The sequence below is a fragment of the Dasypus novemcinctus genome, chromosome 13 (genome assembly GCF_030445035.2).
Source record: "Dasypus novemcinctus isolate mDasNov1 chromosome 13, mDasNov1.1.hap2, whole genome shotgun sequence".
NCBI lineage: Eukaryota > Metazoa > Chordata > Mammalia > Cingulata > Dasypodidae > Dasypus > Dasypus novemcinctus.
This window is the reverse complement of record NC_080685.1, coordinates 60,154,769-60,180,491: the sequence shown is the minus strand read 5'-3', so window position 1 is coordinate 60,180,491 and position 25,723 is coordinate 60,154,769. Positions and strand designations below refer to the sequence as shown.

At 38.8% G+C, this 25,723-nt stretch overlaps 2 protein-coding genes and 1 pseudogene across 11 annotated transcripts in view; 2 read left to right on the top strand and 1 right to left on the bottom strand.

Moving 5' to 3' along the window:
* The window catches only part of TOR1AIP1 (torsin 1A interacting protein 1), a 32,661-nt gene extending 27,280 nt beyond the window's left edge, over positions 1 to 5,381 (bottom strand). For all 4 annotated transcript variants that reach the window (XM_004461873.4, XM_004461874.4, XM_004461875.4 and 1 more), the window contains exons 1-2: positions 2,395 to 5,381; positions 552 to 629 (exon numbers count right to left, since the gene is read on the bottom strand). In XM_004461873.4, coding sequence (XP_004461930.2) covers positions 552 to 629; positions 2,395 to 2,887 — 571 coding nt within the window. In that variant the 5' untranslated portion in view covers positions 2,888 to 5,381. The remainder of the gene's footprint in view (positions 1 to 551; positions 630 to 2,394) is intronic.
* On the top strand, positions 811 to 947 carry LOC111764953 (U6atac minor spliceosomal RNA; annotated as a pseudogene).
* TOR1AIP2 (torsin 1A interacting protein 2) overlaps positions 2,345 to 25,723 on the top strand; it is a 38,008-nt gene continuing 14,629 nt past the window's right edge. Inside the window, exons 1-2 of one of the 7 annotated variants that reach the window (XM_058274813.2) lie at positions 2,467 to 2,569; positions 18,362 to 18,784. The gene's annotated coding sequence lies outside the window, so the exon portion shown is untranslated. Of the gene's footprint in view, positions 2,573 to 7,518; positions 7,666 to 18,346; positions 18,785 to 25,723 lie in introns of those variants that run through there. The other 6 variants (XM_058274810.1, XM_058274809.2, XM_071207589.1 and 3 more) reach the window with 6 other exon arrangements.

The following is a 25,723-nucleotide window of genomic DNA, read 5'->3' as shown; positions in this document are numbered from 1 at the left end:
ATATTACAATTTAATTGGGAGCTTTTTTATCCTATAAGGTGGTACATGAAACGATAATGTTGCATCTTATAACTGATGGCATCTTAGATGTGATGAAATATATATTCAGCTGGCAAGACTGACCAAATTATGTCATGATTTTATCTTGCAGAACACTCAATTCATTTTGAATGGAAATCTGTGCATATTCATTTATTCAACACAACAAACATTACTTAGTAGCTAATTAAATGGGAGAGTGACAGTAAAATACTTGGGGAAAATGAAAGACTTTTGGAGAAGACAAAATCTTCTCCAAATCTTCAGAGTCCTAGCTACTCTGAGCTCCAGTTTTCTTATCTATAAAATGGGTGTAATTATCTTGTAAGGGTTGGTGGATTAATTAACATATGCAAAGTTGCTGGTATTTAGTAGGTTCTTAGAAACTCTGCTTTGGGAACCTGGAAGAACCAGGATGTAATATGTACCAAAAAAAAAAAAAAAAAAAGAAAAGAAAAGAAAAGAAAAGAATGATAGTTAAGGAGAGAAACGTAAAAATTAACTATCCTTACCTGGAACCTCTTGTGCTCTCCTGACACTTTTCTTTGAGACTGCTTGGCTTAAGACAGTTTGGGGAGATGACTCATCCTCTGAAGAATACACATGACATGAGTTAAAACACAGAAGACATGATCAGGAGGATCATGATAGAAATTATGCGTATTAATAATATATAAGCAGAAATACAAATAAGTAATTTCTTTAGAAATACGTAGTTTTACCAAAAATTTGGAATTAAACTAATCAGAACTACTCATAAGACAAAATAGAGTATTGTATGACAGGAGAGGAGGTTAACACTTCCCTTGACAAGGATGGAAGAAGCCCTCGGGTGCACAACATGCATATGGTTAAGACAAAATAGAAAAATAAATGAATTCACCAGAATATAAAAATAAACTATTTTCCACTGATGCTTTCCAACTAAAATACATTACTTCTGAAAATTAAAAAGATGGCCTAGAATCATTAAAAATGGCACAGACAAACGCAGAAGAGGGAAAAACGTTTAGATCCTTATAGATTTACTAAAACAAACCTAAATCCCTTACCGAACCATTAAAAAAAAAGCCTTTCTAACTCTGTGCTAGGTATTGGAGTCAATACATTGTAACATATTTATTGCCATACACCTGCGCAGCATTCTCGTGGTAAAGACGGAGATACAGAATTAGCCCAGGCACTGAAGTATAACATGGTCCTTCAAATATATATACGATAGGATCCTTGCCTTCAAATTAATAATTTTTCAAGATAGATAAAACATATTGAGTAAATCTGTCTCGAGTGCTACATACAACAGTAACTTACATATCTTTAACATATAGTTTCCAAAATCAACAAATCTTCAAATGTGTTAGCATCTCATGTGCCAGCAAGTAAACTTCCAGTTATCAATGGTCTACCATTATGTCATCTCATTGTGACTAAAGGCCCCTGATTTTTATCTCATGGGGCTAACATGAAACTTCACCTGTGACTCAATATTAGATCCCAGGGGGCGGTTAAGGGTGTTGATTCACCTGTGACTTACCTAAAACTATACATTCACTTTGTCAGCATCCGTTTGGTCCATTTAAACCTTCTACTTAATTAACATAGGCTTGCCTTTTGTAAGGCTACTAAACCTTTACGCCAAAGAGAGGGTCCCAGCTTGGCGAATTTTGCCAGAGACCACCGCACTGGAGAAAGGGCGATCAACTCAAGTTAATAGGACCCTGGAGAGCTTCCCCTTTTGGGTGTAGGGTTTGGGTGGGGTCTCAGGTCCGTTCACCAACTCTGCTATCCCTGAAACATCCACTCTTGACAAAATTTCCCTTCCCTCTTTCCACCTGGGTGGGATGGGAAAAGACTGCAAGGTTGGATTAGAACCATAATTCTGAGCTGGGGACTTCTGGCCTCTGAAAGTTAAGGAAGGAAATGGAAGTGGCTTCAGTAGAAACAGTAGGACAGAGGGGACCTAAATGACTAGCAAGCCTGGAGTTAGTCAGGGTTCCCAATGCTGCCTAATTCGCTGTCCCTTCAAGGTCTACAGAAAGGCAATTCTGACAGCCCTGATTCCCAAGGATGTGCAGCGACTCCCCGGCTCTGTCCCGGTCGCCCCGCGCGACCGCCTTTCCCGCCCTCCTCTCCTCCTGCTCCCCTCTCTTTCACGTGTGTATCAGGGTGAACCCAGCGCCCTGCACATGGCCCAAGCCCAGCGCGGGGTCGAGGACGACCTGCAGCGCGGAGGAGCTGAGCTCGGGGAAGCGCCCGCCCGTCCGAGGCGCGCACACTGTTTTGCGCGCCCCCGTCCGCACAGTCCGCGCGCGCTCCTGGGCTGGCGGCTCTGACTGTTAGCTCCGTTGTCCTCACCTTCAGAGGACTGAGAATCCCATAACCCTCTCCTAGTCGTAACCGGCGACCGCTGTAGCAGAGGCTGCTGTGAGATCTGCTGCTGTGAGTGCGGCTGCTGAAGGCGGGTAGCTCTTCGTGTCTTCATCTCCACGGCTTCCTGGAGAAGCGGCTGCCTCCGCTGCCGAGACCGTAGGTTGTAAGCGCTTTCTCTCACTTCCTCTTTCGCAGAATCGGGCCGGAACTCTTTTGGTGGGGTTCGTCTTCCTACCGGGGACCTTTCTTCAGTCACCCGGGGCTCGAAGTCGCCGTACACTTCTGGCGGCTCCTCTGAGAACCTCACTTCCCGCCGGCCGTGGCGCGACGGAGAAAGAGTTCTGTACGCAGGCGCGCCGCTTCCGCGGCCATTTTGAGCGGCGAGCCGATGCCTCCCCTCTCGAAGGGGGGCTCTGGGCGTGACGTACACCTCCCATCCTTCCCTCACCGGCTCTGTCCGCCGCGCCTCGCCCGCCATAGTTATTGACGTAGCTTGAGTCGATAGCGAAGATGGCTTTGGAGTTCCCTAGATTCGCCAGCCGGTGGTCGCGATGGGTTCTCGGTGTGTTCGATTGTGGTTGCGGCAGTCAGGGAGGCAGTTGAGAGTCGCCGGGGCTGCCACCTGCGTCGTCGCTGCTGTACTGCAAACCTGCCTCTGGGCCCATGGTGGCTCCTGTGGACTGTGGGAGAGGCAGTGCCTGCGCTGGGCAGTGCCTAGGCTGGGTCAGCTGCTGCGGGTCACTCCCGCCTCCTGGCCGGAGGCACCAAAGAGGAGGAGAAGGAGGAGGAGGACGTCGCTGTCCTTGGTCTTGAGGGAGGGAGAGGAAAGGGCGACGAAAGAGGGACAACTCGCCGGACACATTGCCTGTCCTGAACCCGGCGGTCGCGGCCAGTGTTGCCCGAACGCAGGAGACGCCGATCCTGGCTGCCCAGGACCGGTTCTCCGCGAGAGGCCGAGGGGAACGAGGGTGGAGAAGAGCAAGTTTCAGTCCTCTCCCTAACCTGTTGCGCAGTTCCTGGAACCTTCCCGAACGATCAGAAAGATAACGTTTGCTCCCGTCCTCTTTACATGGCGGAAATTTCAATTTCAGGCTCCTTATGAAGGCGGTTACCGAGTTTTAAATATTGTTGTCTGTTGTGTACAAAGGTATTTACAGACATACTCATTGGGAGGATCTTATTTGCGAAATGTACATGCAGAAAACAGCTTTATGCCTCGCCTTTCATTTAACAGCTGTATTCCAGAGGAGGTTCCGAAGTCCGTTGTAGTTGGTAATGCACAGTGAGAAATGAACAAATACTTTTATTGAAGGCAACGCTGTAATTTTAGCTTGTAATCGCTTACTTTCAGTTTGATTCAGGGTATGACTTTATATACTGCATTTGATTTAGGGTTCCTGCTTTTAGTTCACTGAATAAACCAAGTTAAAAGCCATTTGTTTCACCTCCGTATACACACACTTACGGGTATGAATAATCTGCAAATGTCTAATCAAATTTAGACAAACTGAGGGAAGGTGATTAAGTTATTGTTAAAGTGTTACCTTCAGATATACACACTTGTCTTGGAGGACTTTTCTATAATTGATTTTAGTGAGTATATTTTTAAAAGTTTGTAAGTTGATACCAATTACAGAAAAACTTGAAGGTGCCTTGTTTATTCTTTCAAGCATTTTAAGTAATTACTTTAGAATGTTTATTATACTCATTTGTTGCTCAAAATTGGCACAGACTTCAATTTAACTAAGACTTGAGGTGAACTGTTTTGACCTGAGATACAAGGAATTACATGTTTATAAATTCACCTAGGTTGTAGCTTAATTTTACTTTGTTTCTTGTATACAAAGAAAAGGAAAGAAACTGTAGGAACAGTAATTAAAAAGAGAGGTGCTACTTTAAAAAAATCTTTCAAGGGAAAATTAAAAGTATGTTCTTCCTTGTTAGCCTAGAGTAGGTGAAATATTTGGAAAATTTGTGGGACTCATTTGCTGACAAAATAACTGAAGTATTGATACTTCGTAATACCTGACATTGATTTGTGTTTTAAATAATTTCTTCAATTCCTTCTCTATAGGGCGGATATTTTACTCATTAACACAAAGTTCAGTAATAGGAGTCATTATTAAAGGATATAAAACTTTATAATATTAATATACTAAGCTCATTATAAACATTAATGCATATATTAAGAGTCTCTTTAAAACATTTGGCAGAGTAGATGACTATAGAAAATTGGATACAGGCTTGTAAAATTTAGATCTAGAGGATATTAAAAGAGAGATCAAAGATTTTACATATTATTGAATAATGAGTACATGTGTTATTTTGAAATAAAAAATGCTTAGGAATGGCTCTCCAAGAAAATAAATCATGAGAATCTTTAAAAGTAGAGGCAGAGTAACTTCAACACATCTATTTTCCCTCATTTATCTAGATGATAAGGATACATAATCCTAGTCTGCTGTAACTGCTTCCCACACCTTGCAGCCTTACAAATACCAAACTTTGTGAGTCAAACCGGATACTCTGTAGTTTTTCAATCTACAGGATTTGCTCAAAACAGATTTATAGAGACAGTAGGTCCATAGCCATTATTATGAGGGAACTGCCACTGATACTGAGAGGTAAGCCTGAGCTCTGGATGTTAGGAATTTGATATATGGAAGAATTTAGTGAAACAAAAGACAAAACAGGTAAGAAAAGGAATGATTATAGAATACTGTAATTCAGTTGAATTCATATATTTATTAAACATCTGTGTCAACTGAGATAGACAACTTACTCTTACGTAATTTGCCATATATCAGGGATGACAGACAGAATATTATGATTCAGATAAAATGACTGGCATTGTCACATACCTAGTTGTTAGAACTTGATCTACAAATCCAGGATTTTTGTCACTAAATTTCTAAATAAATCGGCTATTTTAAGTGAAATTTATTTAAAATATTTAATAAAATAGTTTTTGGACATGAGTTTTTTGTTTTGGTTAAGGAACTGAATTAAAGACATAGCTGGCTCCATTTTTCCTCCATTCTCATAAAAATGATTGAAAAAACCATCTTTTTTTTTTTAATATTTATTTATTTTTTTTTAATTACATTAAAAAAATATATGAGGTCCCATTCAACCCCACCGCCCCCGCCCCCCACTCCCCCCACAGCAACACTCTCTCCCATCATCGTGATAAATCCATTGCACCTGGTAAGTTCATCTCTGAGCATCACTGCACCCCATAGTCAATGGTCCACATCATAGCCCAGACTCTCTCACGTTCCATCCAGTGGGCCCTGGGGGGATCTACAGTGTCCCGTAATTGTCCGTGAAGCACTATCCAGGACAACTCCACGTCCCGAAAACGCCTCCACATCTCATCTCTTCCTCCCGTTCCCCACACCCAGCAGCCCCCATGGCTACCGTTCCCACACCCATTCCACATTTTCTCTGTGGACATTGGATTGGTTGTGTCCATTGCACACCTATGTCAAGCGAGGGCTTAGATTGCACATGGGTACTGGATGCACTCTTCCCGCTTCTAGTTGTAGACACTCTAGGCTCCATGTTGTGGTGGTTGACCTTCTTCAACTCCATGTTAGCTGAGTGGAGTAAGTCCAATAAGTCAAAGTGTAGGAGCTGAAGTCTGTTGAGGCTCTGGGCCTGGGTGTCATATTATCAGTCCAGAGATTCAAATCCCCTACATATATCTTAAACCCAGCACCAACTACAATTCCAATAAAGTAGCATGCAAGTCTTGTGAAAAGAGATCCCCTCTGAGTCCATTTCCATCACGCAGAAACACCAGCTCCAAAGAAGGGCCATCTGTCATGGCAGTGAACCCCTTCTGCCATGACCATAGAACCCGTGGGTCTCTTTATCCCTCAAAAGAACCAATACCTGGGGTTGTATCTACCTTATCTGTCTCTTAGACTCTGTTCAGTTGTACATAGGGGTATTCCTTCTGACAACCTCCAGACTCTTTTGAAAAAACCATCTTAAAGACTTAAGACTAATGAAAATGTCTACCTGGAAATATACTGAAACTAAGAAACTTAAACTCAATGAGGTGAATGGAATATTCTTCCCCTTGCTCTTTGTTGAATTAGAAATTGAAATTATGTAATGAACAGCATCTAAGAGTGTAATGAAATCCTGTGACTTTTGCCAAAAAAAGGATAGTTGAAAGGTGAAGGCATTGAAAATCAAATTAATCTGAAGAATAATAAATTCAACAAATAATTGAACTTTTCCCATCTAGTTGCCAGACGTTGTTATAGGTGCAGGGCCTACAGCAGTGAACAAAATAGATCAAAAGATAAATTTAAAACCCTTCCTGCCTTCTTGGAGTTTATAATCTATGGTAAGAATCAGACAAAAATCAAACAAGTAAAACAGTGTGTTGGTCATACATGTTATGGAAAAAATGAAGAAAAGGGAAGAGATGGTATTGATGTGGAGCAGCGAGATTTCCTTTATGTAGTCTTGGATTCCTCTAGGTCAGGAAGAGGCACACCTGAATTAGACGTGTCTACCAATTATGTGTTCTTGGGCAAACTGCTTTCATTTATATTAATGTATATAACATTTCTAAAATAACATTTCTAACACTAATAGATCACATTAGTAGCTACTTTTTATTGATCACTACCTGCTATCATTTAGCAAACACCACTACATTTCTCAATTATTTTTCACAACCACCTTATGAGGTAGGTAACGCCGTCCCCATTTGATACATCAACAAACTGAGGCTTAGGTTAAACAACTTTTTTGAAGACACGCACCTAGTAATGGCAGAGGCCGGACTGCAAGTCACGTCTGACTGTGCTTGCCATTCCCATTCGGTTCTGCGTCTCGCTGTCGTGGTGCCATGGGTCATCATGAAGGGTTAGGGCTGTCAGACGTTTTGCAGACATGCCCGCAGGACCCGGAATATCTGCGGCTCTGTGGTGCGCGCTCACTTTGCATCTTGCCCGGGCGTTGGCACGGCCGGGGTGGTGGTGGTCGGTGGGGGCTGGGACCCAGGGGTGAAGAGCCGGGAGAGAGGAAAGCCGGGGCCGAGGCGGAGGGACTACGAGTCCCAGCATGCCGCGGGCGCCTCGCGGCAGAGGTCGCCGTCACGCGGGCGGCGCCTGGGATTGTGTCGGAGTTCGGCCGCTGCCGCCGCGGGGTGCAACCGGGAGTTGTGAAGCTGAGAGAATACCGAGAGGCTCTCCTGTCGTTGACTGTCGACGATTTAAAACCCCGCTAGAATTTGTAAGTAAATAAAATGAATAGTCAACTTTCCATGTTTCAGTATTTGAACTGATGATACCTTATCCTTTCAATAGCTCTTTCAGAAACGATCCCTCCCCACCCCCACCCCCTACCGCAAAAACATTAAACGGGGTAGGGTGGTCCTGTATTTTTGCTTTGAATTTAAAAAGAAAACCTTAAAAACCATTAAACGGGATAAGGTGGGAATAAGTTTTTATTTTGGAGTTTACGATGAGAAGCGGAATTCTTAAGTGGTTCAGAATATACGGGAAATCCTACTACTATACCATCGTGAAAAAAGTTAAAGGAACCTCGCAGGATCCCATCATTCCTCATCTTAAATCCTTATAAGATAGTAAGGCCCCACCCCCCTCCTTTTTTAAGCGTTAATGGTGCTAAGAAGGGTAAATTGTGAAGTTTCAGGAAGACCCTACAGTTAACATTTTACGTATTATATATGTACCCTCAGTGGTATTTCACACTTGATGGAAAAGTTTACCCTTCTTTCCTTCTTTCAATCGTGCTAATTAATATTGTTCAACAGATAACAAATTACCTTGAGCTGATTAAACATACTGTTTTTGTTCCAGTTTTATCTGACTTTAGGTTTAAAAAAATATTTTGTATCTATATGAGAGATCGTTTTCCATGTCTGTTTTTTAAGAATTTAGTTGTGGCAGCTATCCATACTTGTATTTTATTTTTTAAGCATACGATTAGTATATAAACGACCGGTGTAGAAAACCATTTAGTTTAAAAAAAAAAAAAGGAACTTTATGGTAGAAGAAACAAAAAATATTCTTGGTAGCCTTTGTGTGGATTAGAACACTTTGAAAGCCGACATTTGCTTATGAAAAAGCTTTCAGAGCTCCTCCTCCTTAAGGTTTATTATGCTGATTGCAGAGTCAACAACTCGATAACCGGTTTTGCTGCTGGTTTATCTGGTAACCTTGAGTGATTCATTTAAACTATTTTGCCTCATTTCCTAACTAATGTTGAAAGGATGTAATACATTAATAGCCTGAAGAATTTATATAATTCACTGATAAAGTAATTTCAGAATTCAATTATTTGAGAATTAATGGACATTTTAATAATTTATGATATCTTATATATAACTTATTTTTGCCAAATATTTTTGCCTACAGTCATTAAAAACTGTATTCCATGGAAATCCACATTTCTCCGGAATGCCACTTGAATTTCCTGGAGGAAAGTTTGCTCAGGAATCCTTGTCTGCTTTTATCATTTTGGTGGTGTGCACGAACCCGGTACTGAAAGGAACGATTCCAAGTGCGACAGCATTCCACAATCTCCAAAAAAAATTAAAGATAAAAAATGGGCTGTTTTTCCTTTTGCTTTTAGAATTCATCTTGTAAAGGACTTGTGTCCCACAAGAGATAAACAATATGATGATAATACCTTATCATAAATTTTGCACAGAAAATCAAGCATTTGAGAATAAGGAAGGATGTCCTCGATATTGGTTATGATCATAGACTTTGAAGTCTGAGCTGGATTTGAATTCCTATACTGTTCACTGTGTGCCTTTGGCAAGTTACCTCATCTCTCTGAGACCATCTCCTCATCTGTAAAGTGGAGTTCATAGGGTCGTTTATAGTATTAAATGGGATAGATTAAGGACTCAGTAAATGGAAACTGTTGTTATTGATTTGGCCTCTTTCCTCTTTACTAATATTAAAGGAGTTGCTACTTGATTTTGGTAATTGAAATAGAAAGGAATAAAATTCACCTATAATTCCACAACTTCAACAAATCAAAATGTTTTGAGTTTTATATAGTCTCTGTCACCCCTTTGCCATAGGTATACATTGTGTATATGTAATAATTTTTTAATGAAAAGTCAAATTTAAAACATTTGTTAACTTATGAGGGGTTTGTTTTAACCATGTGTATATAGGGCTTTTCTTTTTTTCTTTTTTTCTTTTGCATTTTAATTAGATTGTATTTATTTTAGATAAATGAAATTTGCCCCCAAACTGATGAGGAATCATACATTACCTTGGACTAGAGGGAACTGCTAAGCTTGAAGCTTTCTTTACATTGTAAATAGGGCTTGGCAGCAGAACTTTAGCACAGTTTGCATTTACTTTCTTCATTCCAAAAAATAAAACCTTTAGTTGCACTTTTATTTAATCATTTAAATAAAAATAATGAACAGCTTTTTTAGTACTTCTTTTGTGTCCCAAAGGGGTGTTCAAGTTTCATCACAGCGCCCCTTTCATCTAGAAAGTGTGATTACCATTTTGTGATTAAAAAGCCAAGGCATATAGAGATACCAAGTCAGGCCCTGGAGAAGTCATTCATGCCTAGTCAGTCTGGCTTAAGAGGACAGTGCTATATAAGGTTCTGAATTTATAGGTTCACCATATTGATACTAGGTCATATGTGGGTAGAATAAATTGATCCTGGTAGCTAGCTAACCTACTACTTCTTTGTATAGATATATTTGTACTATATAACTTCTTTGACCACCAAGTTAGTAAAAATACGTTATGGGAAAATAATAAAGAGTAATAGGGAATTTTAGGGCCTAAACAAATGAGGCATTCACCTATAATTTTATTAGTTGTAGCAGTAAAAATATTATACACAAGGCAAGTTATTAAGACTAAACATTCCTTTTTTAAATTAGAGGTTCATAATTTGAAAAGTAAATTAAATACAGGTTTAAGGTTTAAGTGAAGGGAAATAATTTTTCTTTAATGCAGTGCTTCTCATCAGTATCAGAATCACCTGGCAGATATGTTAAACACAAATTCCTGCACCAGCCTCTCAGTGATTCTAGTCTTGTAGGTCTGGAATGGGGCCCAAGAATTTGCATTTTGAACATTCTCCCAGTGATGGTAATGATTCCAAGCGGAAGAGTTTGGTAAGGGAACAGATATTGGCAATTGTGTCCAGCCGGTGATATTCCAGTGTCACTCCATGAGCACGCAGATCTTGGTTTCTAAACACTATTTCCTCATAAAAATGAACCAGGACTCCTTGGAGAAGTGGTTAATTCTAGGGCTGGGGCAGAGAAAATACAAGATGAGTCTGGCACATCTTTTGGTGCTTGAAATAAGGAAATGCTCAAAAAAGTTTGGAGCTTATTGAGAGGACACAGGAGCCAATTTGGAGGAGCTCCTAGTGGCCAAAGTTGGAACAATATTTAAAGATTTATTTATTTCTGCCCCCCTCCCCCCATTGTTTGCGCTTGCTGTCTGCTCTCTGTGTCTGTTCCTTGTGTGTTCTGTGTCTGCTCATCTTTTTAGGAGGCACTGGGAACCAAACCCAGGACCTCCCATATGGGAAGGAGGTGCACAATTGCTTGAGCCACTTCCATTCTCTAAGTTGGAACAATTTGAGCAACAAAATGAATATTAGTGTTAGATTTTAACATGGAATAATATAAATATCCGTGAGTCCATAATGATATAAATAATTGAATAAGTAAATGGGGAGAAGAGACCACTCTTTGTTACAGAAGAATTCCAGTTAGTAAATACGAAAGGAAAGAGGGAAATAGAAAATCACCGTTAGGTCAACAGCTCAGTAGTAATTGTTGCAAGCAAAATCCCATCTGTGTTGCTGGTGGGTGAAAATTTTGAGGAAAACTAGGGTAATTACATAGTCTCAGAGTATCTCTCCCAAAATAATTAACTACAAAGGACCAATAGCTAGTAGAGATACCATGTTAACCAAGTGAGAAGATTAACATTACCGTCTTCTATGGTATTATTCTTGACAAAAATGCATAACATCATTCGAATCATTAGACAAACCCAAATTAAGTGACTTTCTGAAAAATAACTGACCAGTACTTTTCAAAGTGTCTACGTAAAGAAAGTGTCTTAAGTCACAAAAGAGAAGACTGAGGAACTGTCACAGATTGGAAGAGACTGAGGAGAAATAACTAAATGCACTGTAGGATCTCAGATTGGATCCTAGAACAACAAAAAGGACGTTAGTGGAAAAACTGGTGGAATTTCAATATGCTCTGTAGTTGAGTTAATTGAATTATACTAATGTTAATTTCTTTGTTTTTATCATTGTTCTTTAGTTATATAATTGTTGACTTTAGGAGAAGCTGATGAAGAGTGTAAGGGAGCTCTGTGTACTAATTTTACATCTTTTCTGTAAGTCTAAAATTAGTTTAAAATTAAAAGTTTGATAAAAAGGTGTTGGCTTAAAGTAGATACTAAAAATGCTTAGAATAGTTGAGCTAAAACTCAGCCTGATATGTCAGCCATTGTTGGACATCTTAGCAAACTTTTAGATTCTTTTTGGATTGCTTTTTGCCTTTACTTGATTACCCTTAACCAGAGGCACAAGTCAAGGTAGTTCTAGGGAGGGATTAAGGGAGATGGGTAGGTAGGGAAAGGAAGACTTTCTGTACTCAGAAAGCATAGTTCTGAACTGCTCATGGCATCCAGTCACCATGTGAAAAACAGTTCCTTAGGAAGTAATTGGAGGGCACCTTGTTCCTAGTTTCATACTTTTTCAAACTCTCTTTAAGAAATATGGAATAAGGAACTAGTTAGATAGTTGAAATACTGGAAAATGGATGGAAAAATTGTGAAAATAACAACACTGGTATATGGGGTAGAGGAGTGAGCAAGACAGTAGTTTAGTTTTAAACACAGACATTAAAAAAACAGGTAGAACAAGTACAGAAAAAACTAAGCTTGGCACTAGATCTCACTGTTGAATGCTGCATATTAGTTTAAAGGTTTGGCTTCCAGTACATTGAAACTAGACAGACTTTGAACCATGGACTTTGGTCCACTAGGGCCAGGTTACATTGAAATGTACCAGTAAATTTCTAAGTCAGTTCTCCTTTATGGGTCACCCTCGCTTCCCCCCCATCTCCTCTGCCCCCCAAAAAAGCATGCTAGCCATGCACACACGCATAAACACACCTGTTTTATTTGACAGTTCCTGAGATGAGAGGACATTCCACAGCTATTTTTTACTCAGGATCTTATTTTTCATTTGGCTTATGTGTTCTTTAGCAGGAACACTATGTGTGCTAAATAGTAGTAAAGATTGTTATCCATATGCCTTCTCTCAGTTTTCTCAGGAATTTGCCAGGTTAAAAGTAGTTCCTTACAAAACCAGTTGAAGACTAGAGCATTTATTTTCACAATATATTTTCAAAAAGAAGAGTTACTCCTTTTTAAAAAGATATTACTTAGTCTGCTGTCACCTAAATTCAGAGCTAATTATGAAGTATATTTAAGATATCACTTTGTGTATGAAACTTTTCTGAGAAACTCTCTTGCATGAAAAACAATGATAATTTTTGATAACCCTTAGAATTTAATACTCCATACCAGAAAATGTGTAAAATGGGAACTCAAGAGGGATTAAAACATTTATTTTTATGTGCCTATCTCTATATCATGTGAGGAGTCAGTTAAGGCTGAAATCTAAGGAATATATTGCCTAGAGAAAGTCACTCCAGATTTGTCTTGGCTTGAAAATTTTTAATCTGCCACTAAAAAGAATGAAGTAATTTTTATCTATCAAAGGCAGAATTGAGCTTGTTTACTAATAACCACTCAGGAAATAACAAAAGCAAAGTAAAGTGAGGATGTTTACAGAAAGTAATTATTAAATATTTAATATAATGTATAAAGCTCCCATGGTTACTAGATGTAAAATTCAGTGGATTAAATAGAACTGCAATTTAAATTTTGGTATTAAAGTGCTCTTCTCATCCAAATTTATTTCTTCTAATAAATTTTTATGAAGAATCTTTAATTAATTTAGTTCTCACACACAAAACACCTGACTTGTATTTTTGTTTGGATAGCTTTTTTGGGGGGTAGGAAAAGGCTTTAAACTGTTTTTTGCCCACTCTTGTTGTTCAGATAGTTGCATTCCAGCTTCTCCTGTGGGCTTTCCTATAGAGTCACCTATTTATAAGATCATCTTATCTCCACCTAAAAAGCCTAAAGCATTGGTTCCTCTTCTGGATTCCCTGGGGATCCAGTCCTGTAAGAATTTTCGTTCTGTATCTACAGTACTTGACATTGGGCCTAGCTTGTGGTGGTTCTCTAAATAACTTCAACAATCATGTTTAATAATCAGGAGAATAATGATGGTTCTCAAGGAATTTTTAGCATTTCCAGAAGACTAATGGTAGTCATATATTTTCCATCAATCAGCTGCTTTTGATTTAAGCTAATGGAGTTGAGGAAGGAAGCAAATCCAGGATATCTAAATTTTTTCAACTTTCTGGCATTTTGATACTGCATTTTGAATGTTATCTCGAGTTTAAAATGTTGAAAATTTCTAAACCAAAGGTAATAATACTGGTTTTATTTTTGTCTTATTAGAAGTTCTGATTGGCAGATATATGTGTCTGATTAATAAAAATTGAAAAATGAAATTATGAAAACAGTGTACGTATTTAGACATCTTTCCAAAATGAGTTCTGGGGAGGGAGATTCTGGTAATGAAAGTTATCCTTAATAGTGAGAAAGATTAGGGATATGGATGTGGCTCATGCGATTGGGCTCCCATCTACCATATGGGAGGTCCAGGGTTGGGTTCCTGGGGCCTCCTGGTGAAGGCAAACTGGCCTGCGAAGTGAGTTGGCCCGAGCAGAGTGCTGGCCTGCGCGGCAAGCTGGCCTGATCAGAGGGCTGGCACAGAAAGATGATGCAATAAAAAGAGACACAGAGGAGAGACAATAAGAGATGCAGCAGACCAGGGAGCTGAGATGGCTCAAGAGATTGAGCACCTCCTTCCCATTCTGGAAGGTCCCAGAATCAGTTCCTGGTGCCCCGGTGTGTGTGTGTGTGTGTGTGTGTGTGTGTGTGTGTGTGTGTGTGTGTGTGTGTAAATAAATAAATAAATCTTAAAAAGAAAATTAGGAACCATTTAACCCCTAGAGATTCTGAAACATTTCAGAGTCACAGATTCCTTGAGTCTTTCCAGAAAAAACAACAACAAAAAACGCACACATGTACATAAAATTTTTGTATGTAATTTTAGGGTATTCTGGTCCTATACCAGGTCTTTTTGTGTAGAATTGGAAAACTATGAGGGAAGATTTCCTTCCATTCCGCACTCCAATATATATACACAGTTGTAGTGCACCCTGTAGCTTTGCAAACAGCTTGTGTGAAAGACTTTCTAAAGCTTATAGCAATTTAAAGTGCGGGCTGTGGAGCCTTTCTTCCAGGATTCAAATCCTGGTTCTTCTACATTTACCTGTACAACCTTGGGCAAGTTGCTTAATTTAACCCCTCTGTTTTCTTAACTATAACTGTAACAGTATGATAATAATCCCTTGTTGAATTATTTAATACATGTAAAATATTTAGAACGAAGTGACAGTTGATAAATGTTAGCTATTGTTATAACATTTTCTCCTCTGTCAGTCAGAGGGTTGTTGTAGAGACTACCTGGCCAAGTGTAGTTCTCTGGACTGTTATCTTGCTGGAGGAAGGGTGCCTTTTTCTAATTCACACAAAGGCATCATATGAAATAGCAATATCCCTGCACACAGATGCATGCCTTCCTAATCATGGCAGGTTATTAGTGGCAGTTGATTGTTGGCTCTAATTCGATAGTTAAGCATCTACTTAATTTAAGTAATCATCCTACTCTCATCTTTCCTATGAGTAAGGGGGCAAGCCTTCTCTTTTCCATGCCAGCATTAGGTAGGGCTCTTTTACTTTATTTCTGTGAAAAAGATGGATATCTACAATTTCATTTCTCTTCCCAATACCATTTTTACTCTACTTTTTTTTTTAAAATGATAAAGTATTGAGTAGAGATTTAGCTGTTAGGACTTATGATGCAATGTACATTCTTATACTTTCACCCAGATATAGAAAAATAATTACCATTACCTTTGAAATGCCCAGTATACCCTCTCTGAACCCATTCCCATCCCTTTCAGAGATAATAATTATCCTGGCTTTTGTGCGTATCCTTTTTATAGTTTTATTGAATATTTAATTATTTGAATATTTATCCCTAAACAGTAAGTACCTTGGTTAATTTTATAAGTTTTAAAAATTTTATGTAAATCGAAACTTGATGTAAGAGTGTCCATATATATACTCTACTGCTACTTCCTCCCCCAACATTTTGTTCTTGAGTATTATCTATGTTTATATGTGTAGTATTCCATTGTATGGCTATCCCACAATTTATGAATTCTATTGCTGAACATTTGGCTGGCTTTTTTGCTGTTACAGTGCCGCCATGAATATTTTTATTCATGTTTTTAGATGCTCATGTGCAAGTTTTTCTAGGGTATGTACCCAAGAGTAGAGTTGCTTAGTAACAGGAAACACACATCTTCAGCTTTACTAGATAGTGCCAAATTAATCCAAATAGTGCCAAATTAATCCAAAAGTGATTTTACTAATCTACACTCCTATTACGAGGGTATAAGGATTCAAGGTGCTCTTTATTCTTTCCGTTTATTCATTCAAGAAATATTTATTGGGCATGTACAGCAGTAAATAAAAAGACTAAAACCCCTGCTTTCAGAGTTTATATTTTAGTGAAGACAGATAGTTTAAATATATATCAAATGATAGTACATGTTTTCTGGAAAAAAAAATAAAGCAAATCATATAGTCATATAGGGATTGGAGTGTGAGGGAATGAGGGATGACCATCCTGTCTTGGGCTTCATATAGTGATTGTCATGGAGATAGAGGGTGTAATGAGATTGGTCTTGATGCTTTCAAGCAGGTAATGATAGTGAAATTAGGAATATTGCTGAGGGTTGGGGAAGGAGGAGAATCTTGCCAGGCACATTTCTGTGCCTCCCCGTTCAACTCCTACCCATCAAGTAGTGAAGAGCCTAGGGAATGAGTGAGGAGGCTGATAATGGTGGTGGTGGTCTGAGCGTTAGAGTTTGGGGCTCCCTCTGGAATCCTGCCGATGGTGATTTAGAGGACTGGGGGAGTCTTGTCTGGAACAAACGGAACAGTGGAGTTCTCTTGCTTTCAGGAATACTTGGAGCTCTGGTGCTTTCTTGACACTGAAAGTTACAAGAGTGAAGGTTAGGAGAAGAGTGGACTAAACTGAGTACTTGGAGCCCTGGGGCTTCCTCTTGACTCCTGCCAGTGGAGGTGTGGAAACCTGGGAGGGGTGTTTTGGCCTAGAGCATGTGGATCTTCCATTGTCATAGTTTGTTATTTTTGCCAGTCTGGTGGATGTGAAGTGGTATCTCTGTGTGCTTTTAATTGCACGTCTCTGATTTTACTCTAAAAACCCAAAATTTGATGTCTTTTTAATGTCACACTTGGCCCTATAATTTTACTCCTAACTTCTGTGTTTAGTGAATGCCACATTGTGTGTATTTTATTATCATCTATCAGTATAATGTTTAGATACCCCAAGTTTCCCAGTTCAACAAATGAAACTTTTACTCTGGTGGCTCTTATTAGTTAGACCCTCAGTAAAATTTGTTATCCCCATTGCTGTCACCTCCATGTGTCAGGTCGATTGAGCCAGGAACTCTCCCTTCTGTCCATTCTGCTTGAGGATCTGAGTTGGTAACTTTTACTCATGCTTTGTTATACATAACTAAGCTCAAAAAGCACATCAATACCTACTCTGGCTCTAAACCTCATTTCCTCCACCGGGGCTGTCATTAAAGCATGGGTCCCATGTTGCAGCACTCTCTCATAGGCTCTTCAGTTGCCTTTTATACTTGCCATTTTAAAATCCGAGAGAGTTGTTATTGTTAGTCTGTAAGGAAAACGTTTTGACCACAATTAATACTGTAACTCTCTACTTTTCAGGCCTAATCTTTATGTAGTTGTAACAATACTCACAGTCTCACCAGTATTTCTAGCACTCTCACAAGACTAAAGTTCAAAAAAAAAAAAAAACAACACTGGAGAAAGGCAGGGTGTACATTGTACTCTGATTATCTGTGTCATTTCCTATGTGGCCAACTAGTTGTTCTGTATATCCTACTACCCCATCCTGCTTGCATGTTACATTCAGAGTCATGAGGGGGGAGTATAAAGATGACAATGTATCTGCAAATTGCAATTGATTTACTATACATTTCCCAAGAATAACTCAGAACTCGTAAACTTGCTTTCTCAAACTTAGAGTATGCATAAGCCTATAAATTAGACAAGGCAACAAGACCTGTTCTTTTCGATTTCTTCATCGTCTTTCCACAGGATTTCATCCAACTTCCTGTGGTTAGGTACTAGGAATATTACCTACTAATTTTGTAAGTTTTTTCCTGATCGATTGAAGTCTGTAGTAGAAAGGCTTTCAGTGTCATTAAGAAACATATTGACATTATCCTACTTAGGAATATCATATATGGCCCATTCACAAAAGAAGTATGCAAGAAATCTCAAAGTTTTTCCAGGTTAAACATGATTTATTATTTACCTTATTATTCCCAAAGTGCAAAAGCAGTAGAAAAAAGAAATAGTCTGTAAAAATTAAGCTAGTGCTAGTAGAAATCTTAAATGAGTCAAAACCCTTCCTAGTGCCCAAATAAGCATAACAGTAACTCCCAACAGATAAACTGGTTTGAATGGGGAAACCCATAAGGCAATTCTCATCCACCTTGACTGACTCAAATAATTTCCAAATGCATGTTAATAATAATAATAATAATGATAATAATAATGTTGTGAGCAACTACAAAGCCCATATGAGCCGTCTGAAGTTTTATCATTTTCAGGTATGTGAAGCATTCCCAGACCCACCAACCAGCTCACCACCACCTACTTCCCTGTTCCTGGGTCCTGTAAAAGGTCTCTCAAGAAAGACTTCATTGGATCCACACTGGAGAGAATTCTACCAGGTTTTCCTGACCTCTCTACATTGCTGTAAAGTGCCAAGGCCTTAAGACTTGGGAACGTGTGTTACACCAGCAAGAGTTCCAGTGCCAACAAAAGACCCATTGGACTGTTAGCACCTCTGTTTCACCAAACAGACTTATAATATACCTTACCAGCGAAGCAGAATAGCTAAGTGCCTCTGCATGATACCATCACGAACTGATAACGTGCAAGGAAAAAAAAAAAAACTAATTTAGACTAGTGCCTTATCTTTTCTTGAGAAGCTGGGATTTGAAGGAGCTACTCTGAGATCTGTGCTACTAGTAAGTGACTGATAAAACTATAGACTGATTTGGGTCCCTGAGTTCAGAGACTGTGTTGCAATTGAGTAAAAAATAGACAACGAAACCTTGAAAAATTGTACAGAGGTGCAAGTCAAATTTAACTCACTCCAAGTAATGTGGGTTGGACTGAGAAATTGCTAAACTAAACCTGTAATAGCACTGGTTATTTGAGTGTCTTTCTTTGCCATTGTTGCCTCTTGCCATTACATTTCTCCCCTTGTGTTTTCTTTGTAGGCCCAGATGTTCTCAGATAATTCACATTGCCCTGATTGTGGACAACAGTGGTTCCCTAGTTTAGAACTAGGCCATTGGTTGTACCAAACTGAACTTGTTGAAAATGAGTGTTACCAAGTATTCTTAGATCGTATTAACAGAGCTGATTATTGCCCTGAGTGTTACCCTGATAATCCTACCAACAGAAGCCTTGTTCTTCCTTGGTCTTTCCCACTTGAGTGGGCTCCCCAAAATCTCACCAGGTGGACATTTGAAAAAGCTTGCCATCCATTTCTTCTGGGTCCTCCACTGGTTAGAAAAAGGATACATGACTCTAGAGTAGCTGGTTTTAACCCTGCATTACAGTTAATTTTGACCAGAACAGATAAAACCTTAAACAAAAAACTTGGCCAAAATAAATAACTTTTAAACAGGCAAAGTGATAGACTCTAGTGAGTTTTATGCTAGTAGCCCAAGGAAGATGGAAAAATAACTCATTTCTAAATCTGACCCAGACCTTCACTATTTTGGGAAACTGCTTAAATTGTTGAATTTGTGTCCATGGCCTAGATGTATTTGTTCAGCATGACTTTAGTCAGTATTCCTGCCAGACTGTTTATCTAGAACCAAAACAATCTATGTTCCCAATAAATGATGTTTTAGAAGTAGCCTATATCCTCCCAAAAAGTTACACAGTCTAATTATTTATATATGATGTTAGTCCTGGAGGCAAGCCTCCGTACTATGTGCTCCATAATGGTATTTCTCATGACAACTTTTGTGGGAAAGCATCCCCATTGCAGCTGGATCCTAGATTATTCCAGTAAAACACCTTGACATTTTAATAAGAAAATACACTGTTCTAAATTCCATCTCATATATTGATCAGGATGGTGATGATGATGACACACAAAAGCATACACATTTACTCTATAAATCATTTATTCACTTGGCTCTCCTTGGCTCATCCTCAAAGAAGTTGTAATATTGTTGATAATTGGTCAGTCAGAGAAACCACATTCTATCAGGCAGCACTTGTCCAGGTTATACAAAGGCATGCAGAAATGAACTGCCTACACTTACCTGGTTCTACATAAGTAAAGACTGTCCTGTCTTTGTGGTGACTGGACTAACAGTATCCGCCCCTGGAAATGTAAAATACCTGTACTATGAGATATATCATAGAATGAGCCATCATACCTGATTTCATAAATATTATGAACAGTCTAGGGGAAACTTGTTTCTTCGAACTAAGAAAGTCTTGCTGGACATTCACTTGAGAATCATGGACTCAAAATGGGGGTTAAGCAAATTAGAAAAAGCTGTTGAAAACATCTCAGAGACCACTGAACAAATTTTAATATTGCCACTAAAGATGGTAAGTAATTCAGTACTTGTTTTATCACATTCAGTGCTCAATATTATCAGGGACCCAGGTTCTTTTCTGTCTTTCCCCCTGGGATCCCTATCATATTCCCTTGTCCTCATGGTGGTTTCCTCATGAATATAATAGGTTTGTTGCTGCTCCAGATATTTCTATCCTGATCAAAGACTGGAAGTGGGAGCAAAGGACTTCCTTCCTTTCATGTTTCTTTTTTTATTTTGGAAGAAAATCTTCCCCCAAAGTCCTTAGCAGAATTTCTTCATACATCTCATTACTAGGTACTGGTTCACAAGGGAGCTTCGGAATGCCCGACAAATTGGGCTGGACATTGGCATTGCTTGGACAGGACACATTTCATCCCCTAATAAAAGAAGGAAGGGCTCTTTTAGGAAGGAACCAGTGGGGAATGATGGCTCTTGGTAGCAACAAATCATGCCTGCCATGTGTTGTAAACTTAAATTTGTTAGTCTATGTGAAGAATGTACCCGGAGATCCATCCTGTATCTGCCTTATTTCTGTTATGATGGAGGTTCTTTCCTGTTACATTTCTGAATAAACTGTGTGGACTGCTAAATTGAGTGAAGGTGAATTAGTTTATCACTGACCCTTGGTTAAGAAGTCCTTCAGTATCCTAAAGCTCTTCCTAAAAAGTGAATATTTACTTTGAGATAGTGGTTTTGAGGGTAACGTCATTATCGATATTATTGTCCCCTAAAATTTTTCAATTATTAAAAAATACTTGTGCTTCAGGGACGTATTATACTAAGAAACACTCTACATGTGTGAAATTTTAAATATCAAAATTAATAAAGGTTTTGTTTTTATTTTAATCATTCTCTTCCTTGAAGTAGGACAAACTCAAGTTGATTCTCAAATTTTAGTATGCCTAAGAAATACCTGGGAGAACTTTTAAAATGCCGATTCTGTGTTCACTCATGGGGGCCCAGGAATGTGCATTTTATAAATAGCACCCCTGGTGATTCTTATGCAGGTAGTATATAGACCATACTTAGAGAAACTCAAAAGCAGCATGTTCAGGGTATTTAGTTATCTGGCTTAAAAGGATGTAAATTAAGTACTCTTCATACTCCAAGGTAGTAATATTTATTATACTTTACTTTGGTGGTGACATATCTGAAGATACCATGTCAGACTGAAGGTCACTTGATATTTCAGATTATGACTCAGTCACATATTTCTTATTAATTAAAATAATTGAGATTGTTTTCTATCCATCCTTACAAACAGTTCTGTTTGGTGTCATTATAAGCCACGTAAATATGTGGAAAAAAGAAAGGAATAAAAATATTTTAATATTATATTAAGCAGGGTACTTTGCCTTTAACATGATTACATTATCACATACCTGTTATGTAGTTGGCTCTTGGAACATTGTGTGGTAGAATTTATAAAACTGAACAAAGGAGAAAATTTAGGAGACTTTGTAGCTTTCCAGCTCAGGTCTTTTTAGGATGACTTCACTTGGTTTGAAATATTGCAGATTATTCTACAATAGTAACTTCATAGTTGATATGAATAATGACTTATTAAAATATAAATATTTTGCTAAAATTCTGGTGATAAATGATCTGGGGATTATCAAGTCTTTTAGATTGTTCAAACTATGTTAGTCTCTACTTTGATAGTGTGGAAGAGTTGATAATATTACTTATGCATAATGATGGTCATTTTTAAAATGACCTTTATAACTGATACCTGTTCTTTTATGGCAGGCATGGGAATGAAAGGGTTAATGGAAACGTGCTGGGGCAGGCTGGGAAGAAAATATATCCACCCAAGAGGTGCCTATGATGGGATGTAGATGATGGGGTTAAGATTCATCTCTAAGTCATAGGAGAAGGAAGCCCAGAAAAGGAAGCAGGCACAGGGTATGTAGCTATGCTGTAGCAATCTGTAAAAGTGAGGTGAGCCATACTCCAGCCCTCTCTTCAGTCTCTCCTGGCAGCCTGAGAGTCTTCATGGAATTTTGGGAACACAACTTGAAAACTGCTTGTTATATAAGGAAAGTAATGGCCTTGGAGCCAGCTGACCTGAGTTTGTATTCTAGTTTTGACCCTTAATATTAAATGACCTTGGGAATTTTAAGCCCACTATCCAGTTTCTTCTGTGAAATAGTATAATACCTTCCCTACTTTGTTATGGGCCTTTAGATGTGATAACACATACCAAACATATGACATAATACAAGTTTTAGGACTGAGAAAGGTTTAGGGAAACAAGGTAGAAGCTAGAACTAGGGAATAAGATAGAGTCTTAGTTTTAGGACAGAGATTAAAGCCAATTGCTAGAACTTGATGTAGAATTATTAAAAATTTGTTAAATCCCATCCAGTGAAGGATAAGATTGATCTTGGAACTGGGATTGCCTTTGTATTGGTGAGTTAAATGGTCTTAAGTGTAAAGATTAAAAAGTCTGGAGGTAAATTTTTAATCATAACTATTAATCATTTAGCAATTACATCTCACAGTATCTGAGACTTTGCACAATACTGAAATATTCAGGTTCAGAAAAGTTGAAGGATATGTACTGTATTAGCCAGCCAAAGGGATGCTGATATAGAGTACCAGAAATCTACTGGCTTTTATAAAGGGTATTTATTTGGGATAAAATTTCAACAGTTTCAAGGCCCTGAATAGTCCAACTCAAGGTTGATTTCTCCTAAGTTAGTTGCCACATGTTGAAGCAAAATAGTTGCCATTCTCTTTGAGGGTTTAGCCTTCCTCTCTCTCAGCTTCAGGCTGGCATAGGGCTTGTTTCTTTCTGGGCTTTCTCAGCACTGTTAACTATCAGGCAAATGGCTCACCTCTCCTCCCAGTGCTGCAGTATCAAAGTTCTCTGCCTTACCATTTCTATGGTACTCTCTTCCTCTTGTGTCTTTGTGTCTTCTTGAGTGTCTGTTTATATCAGCCCACCAAGGGTGGGGGGAGGGCTCAACCCTGAGTCATGCCCTACTGACTCGAATCAAAAGCCCTAAATTGATTTAATCAAGTTAACTTAAAACTTGAATTTAATACAATTAAAGGGTATCACACCCAGAGGAACAGACCAATTTACAAGCATAATCCTTCTCTTTTTTAGGGTTCATAAATAATCTCAAACCACCACATGTGCAGATTTATTCAGGTGGTATGTGCTAGAGTTATAATTCAAACCTAAAATCAAGTATTCCAGATTCAGGGTGATTTATAGTATGTTTGTTCAAAGTTGGGACCTATGGCCAGACTGAGTTCAAATCCTGACTGCCACTTAATGGTTGAATATTCTTGAGTACGGTTCTTAACCTTTCTTTATCTTAGTTTTCTCGTCTGTAAAATGGCAGGAATATTAATAGTTGTGAGGATTAAATGAGTTATATTTTATTATGAAGTGGTTTGAATGTTGCCTGGCCCTCAATAAATTTTAGCTGTTGTTATTATTGTTGTGTATGTTTTATATGTTGATTCCATAGCAGGATTACAAACAACTTTTTGATGGCTAAAATAACTTCTTTTGATCCCTAGAGTTTAAAATGCCACCATTCACTAAAATAAAAGGTTGTATTTTTTTAACAGATACATATTTGACTTGTTGTCTCTTGACATATATTTGTCATGATGGTTTTTATATCTGAACTACCATCCTGGTATATCTGATTATCTTCCTTTCCTAGCTGCCAAACTTATAATTTCCCTTCCTTTTTTTTTTTTTTTTTAATTTCAATGTGGCAGGTCCTGGTGCTTCCTGATACATACAGCTTTTCTTTTCTCCATGTCTCCATCCCCTCCCCTCCTTGCTGTACTGCTGGGCAAGACTAGAGTTTTCAGGAGGGGTGGAGGTTGGGTGAGGTCCTGCTGCTCTCCCAGTCCCAGTTTTGATCTCACAGGCAGTTTTTCCTTGTCCTGTCTACTCCCAAATGATTGTGACCAAAGTATAGGAGGCTCATGTGGTTGAAGTGTGCCTCTGTAATATAAGTACATTGTATATGGACTCAGAGTCACCTTTTTTTTTTCTCTTACCTCCCCCCGTGTCTGCTCTCTCTGTCCATTCGCTGTGCGTTCTTCTGTTGTATTCTCATTAGGCAGCTCGGAGAACCCATCCTGGGACCTTCTGGAGTCGGGGAGAGGTGATTATTCTCGTGCTCCACCTCAGCTCCCTAATTCGCTGTGTCTTATATTGTCTCTTCTCTGTGTTTCTTGTTTGTTGTGTCATCTTGCTTTGTCAGCTCTCCGTGTGGGAGGCATCACTCCTGGACAGTCTGCTCTCCTATGTGGGGCTGCAATCCTTGTGTAGGGTGCACCCCTTTGCGGGGCAACACTCCTTGCACACGGTAGCACTCCATGTAGGCCAGCTTGCCACACAGGCCAGGAGGCCCCGGGTATCGAACCCTGGACCTCCTGTATGGTAGGTGGAAGCTCTATCCATTAAGCAAGATCTGCTTCCCTTGGAGTCACCTTTATAGGCCTTTACTTTTAGTAATTTTCAGTATTTTTTGTTCACCTTTAAAAATTATAAACTACATCAAGCATTTAGAAAAGTTTGAGGGAATACTATAACAAACACCTGTGTACCCAGATTATTTTGCCACATATACTTCAGTTCTTTTTTCTTTTTTAAGAAACTTGACAGATGTAGTTGACACCCACTCTTGTTTCCCTCCTATTTCCTCTCCTTCCCTAGAGGCAAGAACTAAATGGAAATGATTGTGCACCTTTTTTGTTCATGTGTTTATTTTTATGATATACTTATGTATGAGTAAAAAATGTATAGAGCAATAAAAAAAATAAAGTAAAATGTATTACTCAGTAACAAATTTATATTTATAAATGTGTAATATGCCTCAGCTTATAGAGTTAATTCTTAATATTTCTCAGTTTCGTATTTTGGCGCTGGTAAACGTTACTGTGTGACAGCAGTGCAAAGGTCATTTGGTATACCAGACAATGAACATCATCCAGGTTGTAAAAGCATTTACCGTTGGTACAGTGATTTGCATTTCAAAAGACAACACTGCCACACGTGCAGAGGAAGCAGTGAGGCAAATTTTGTCCCTCTTCACATAAGTCCCAGGAAATTGAAATTGAGCAAGGCATCCTTCATTCTGCTGTGGTGTGTCTCCATAAACAGAATTAAACCTTACAGCTTTAATCTGTTTCAAGCCCTGATAGAGACAGTTTAGCAAAATCATATGTTTTACTGCAGTTTTCAGTTTCTTAGGGAAGTGGAGATGACTGCTGTTGATGAGGTTGCATTTTATTTAAGTGGAAAAATGAATCACCATAACAGCCACATGAGGGACTGAAAATTTACATTTCACATTTGAA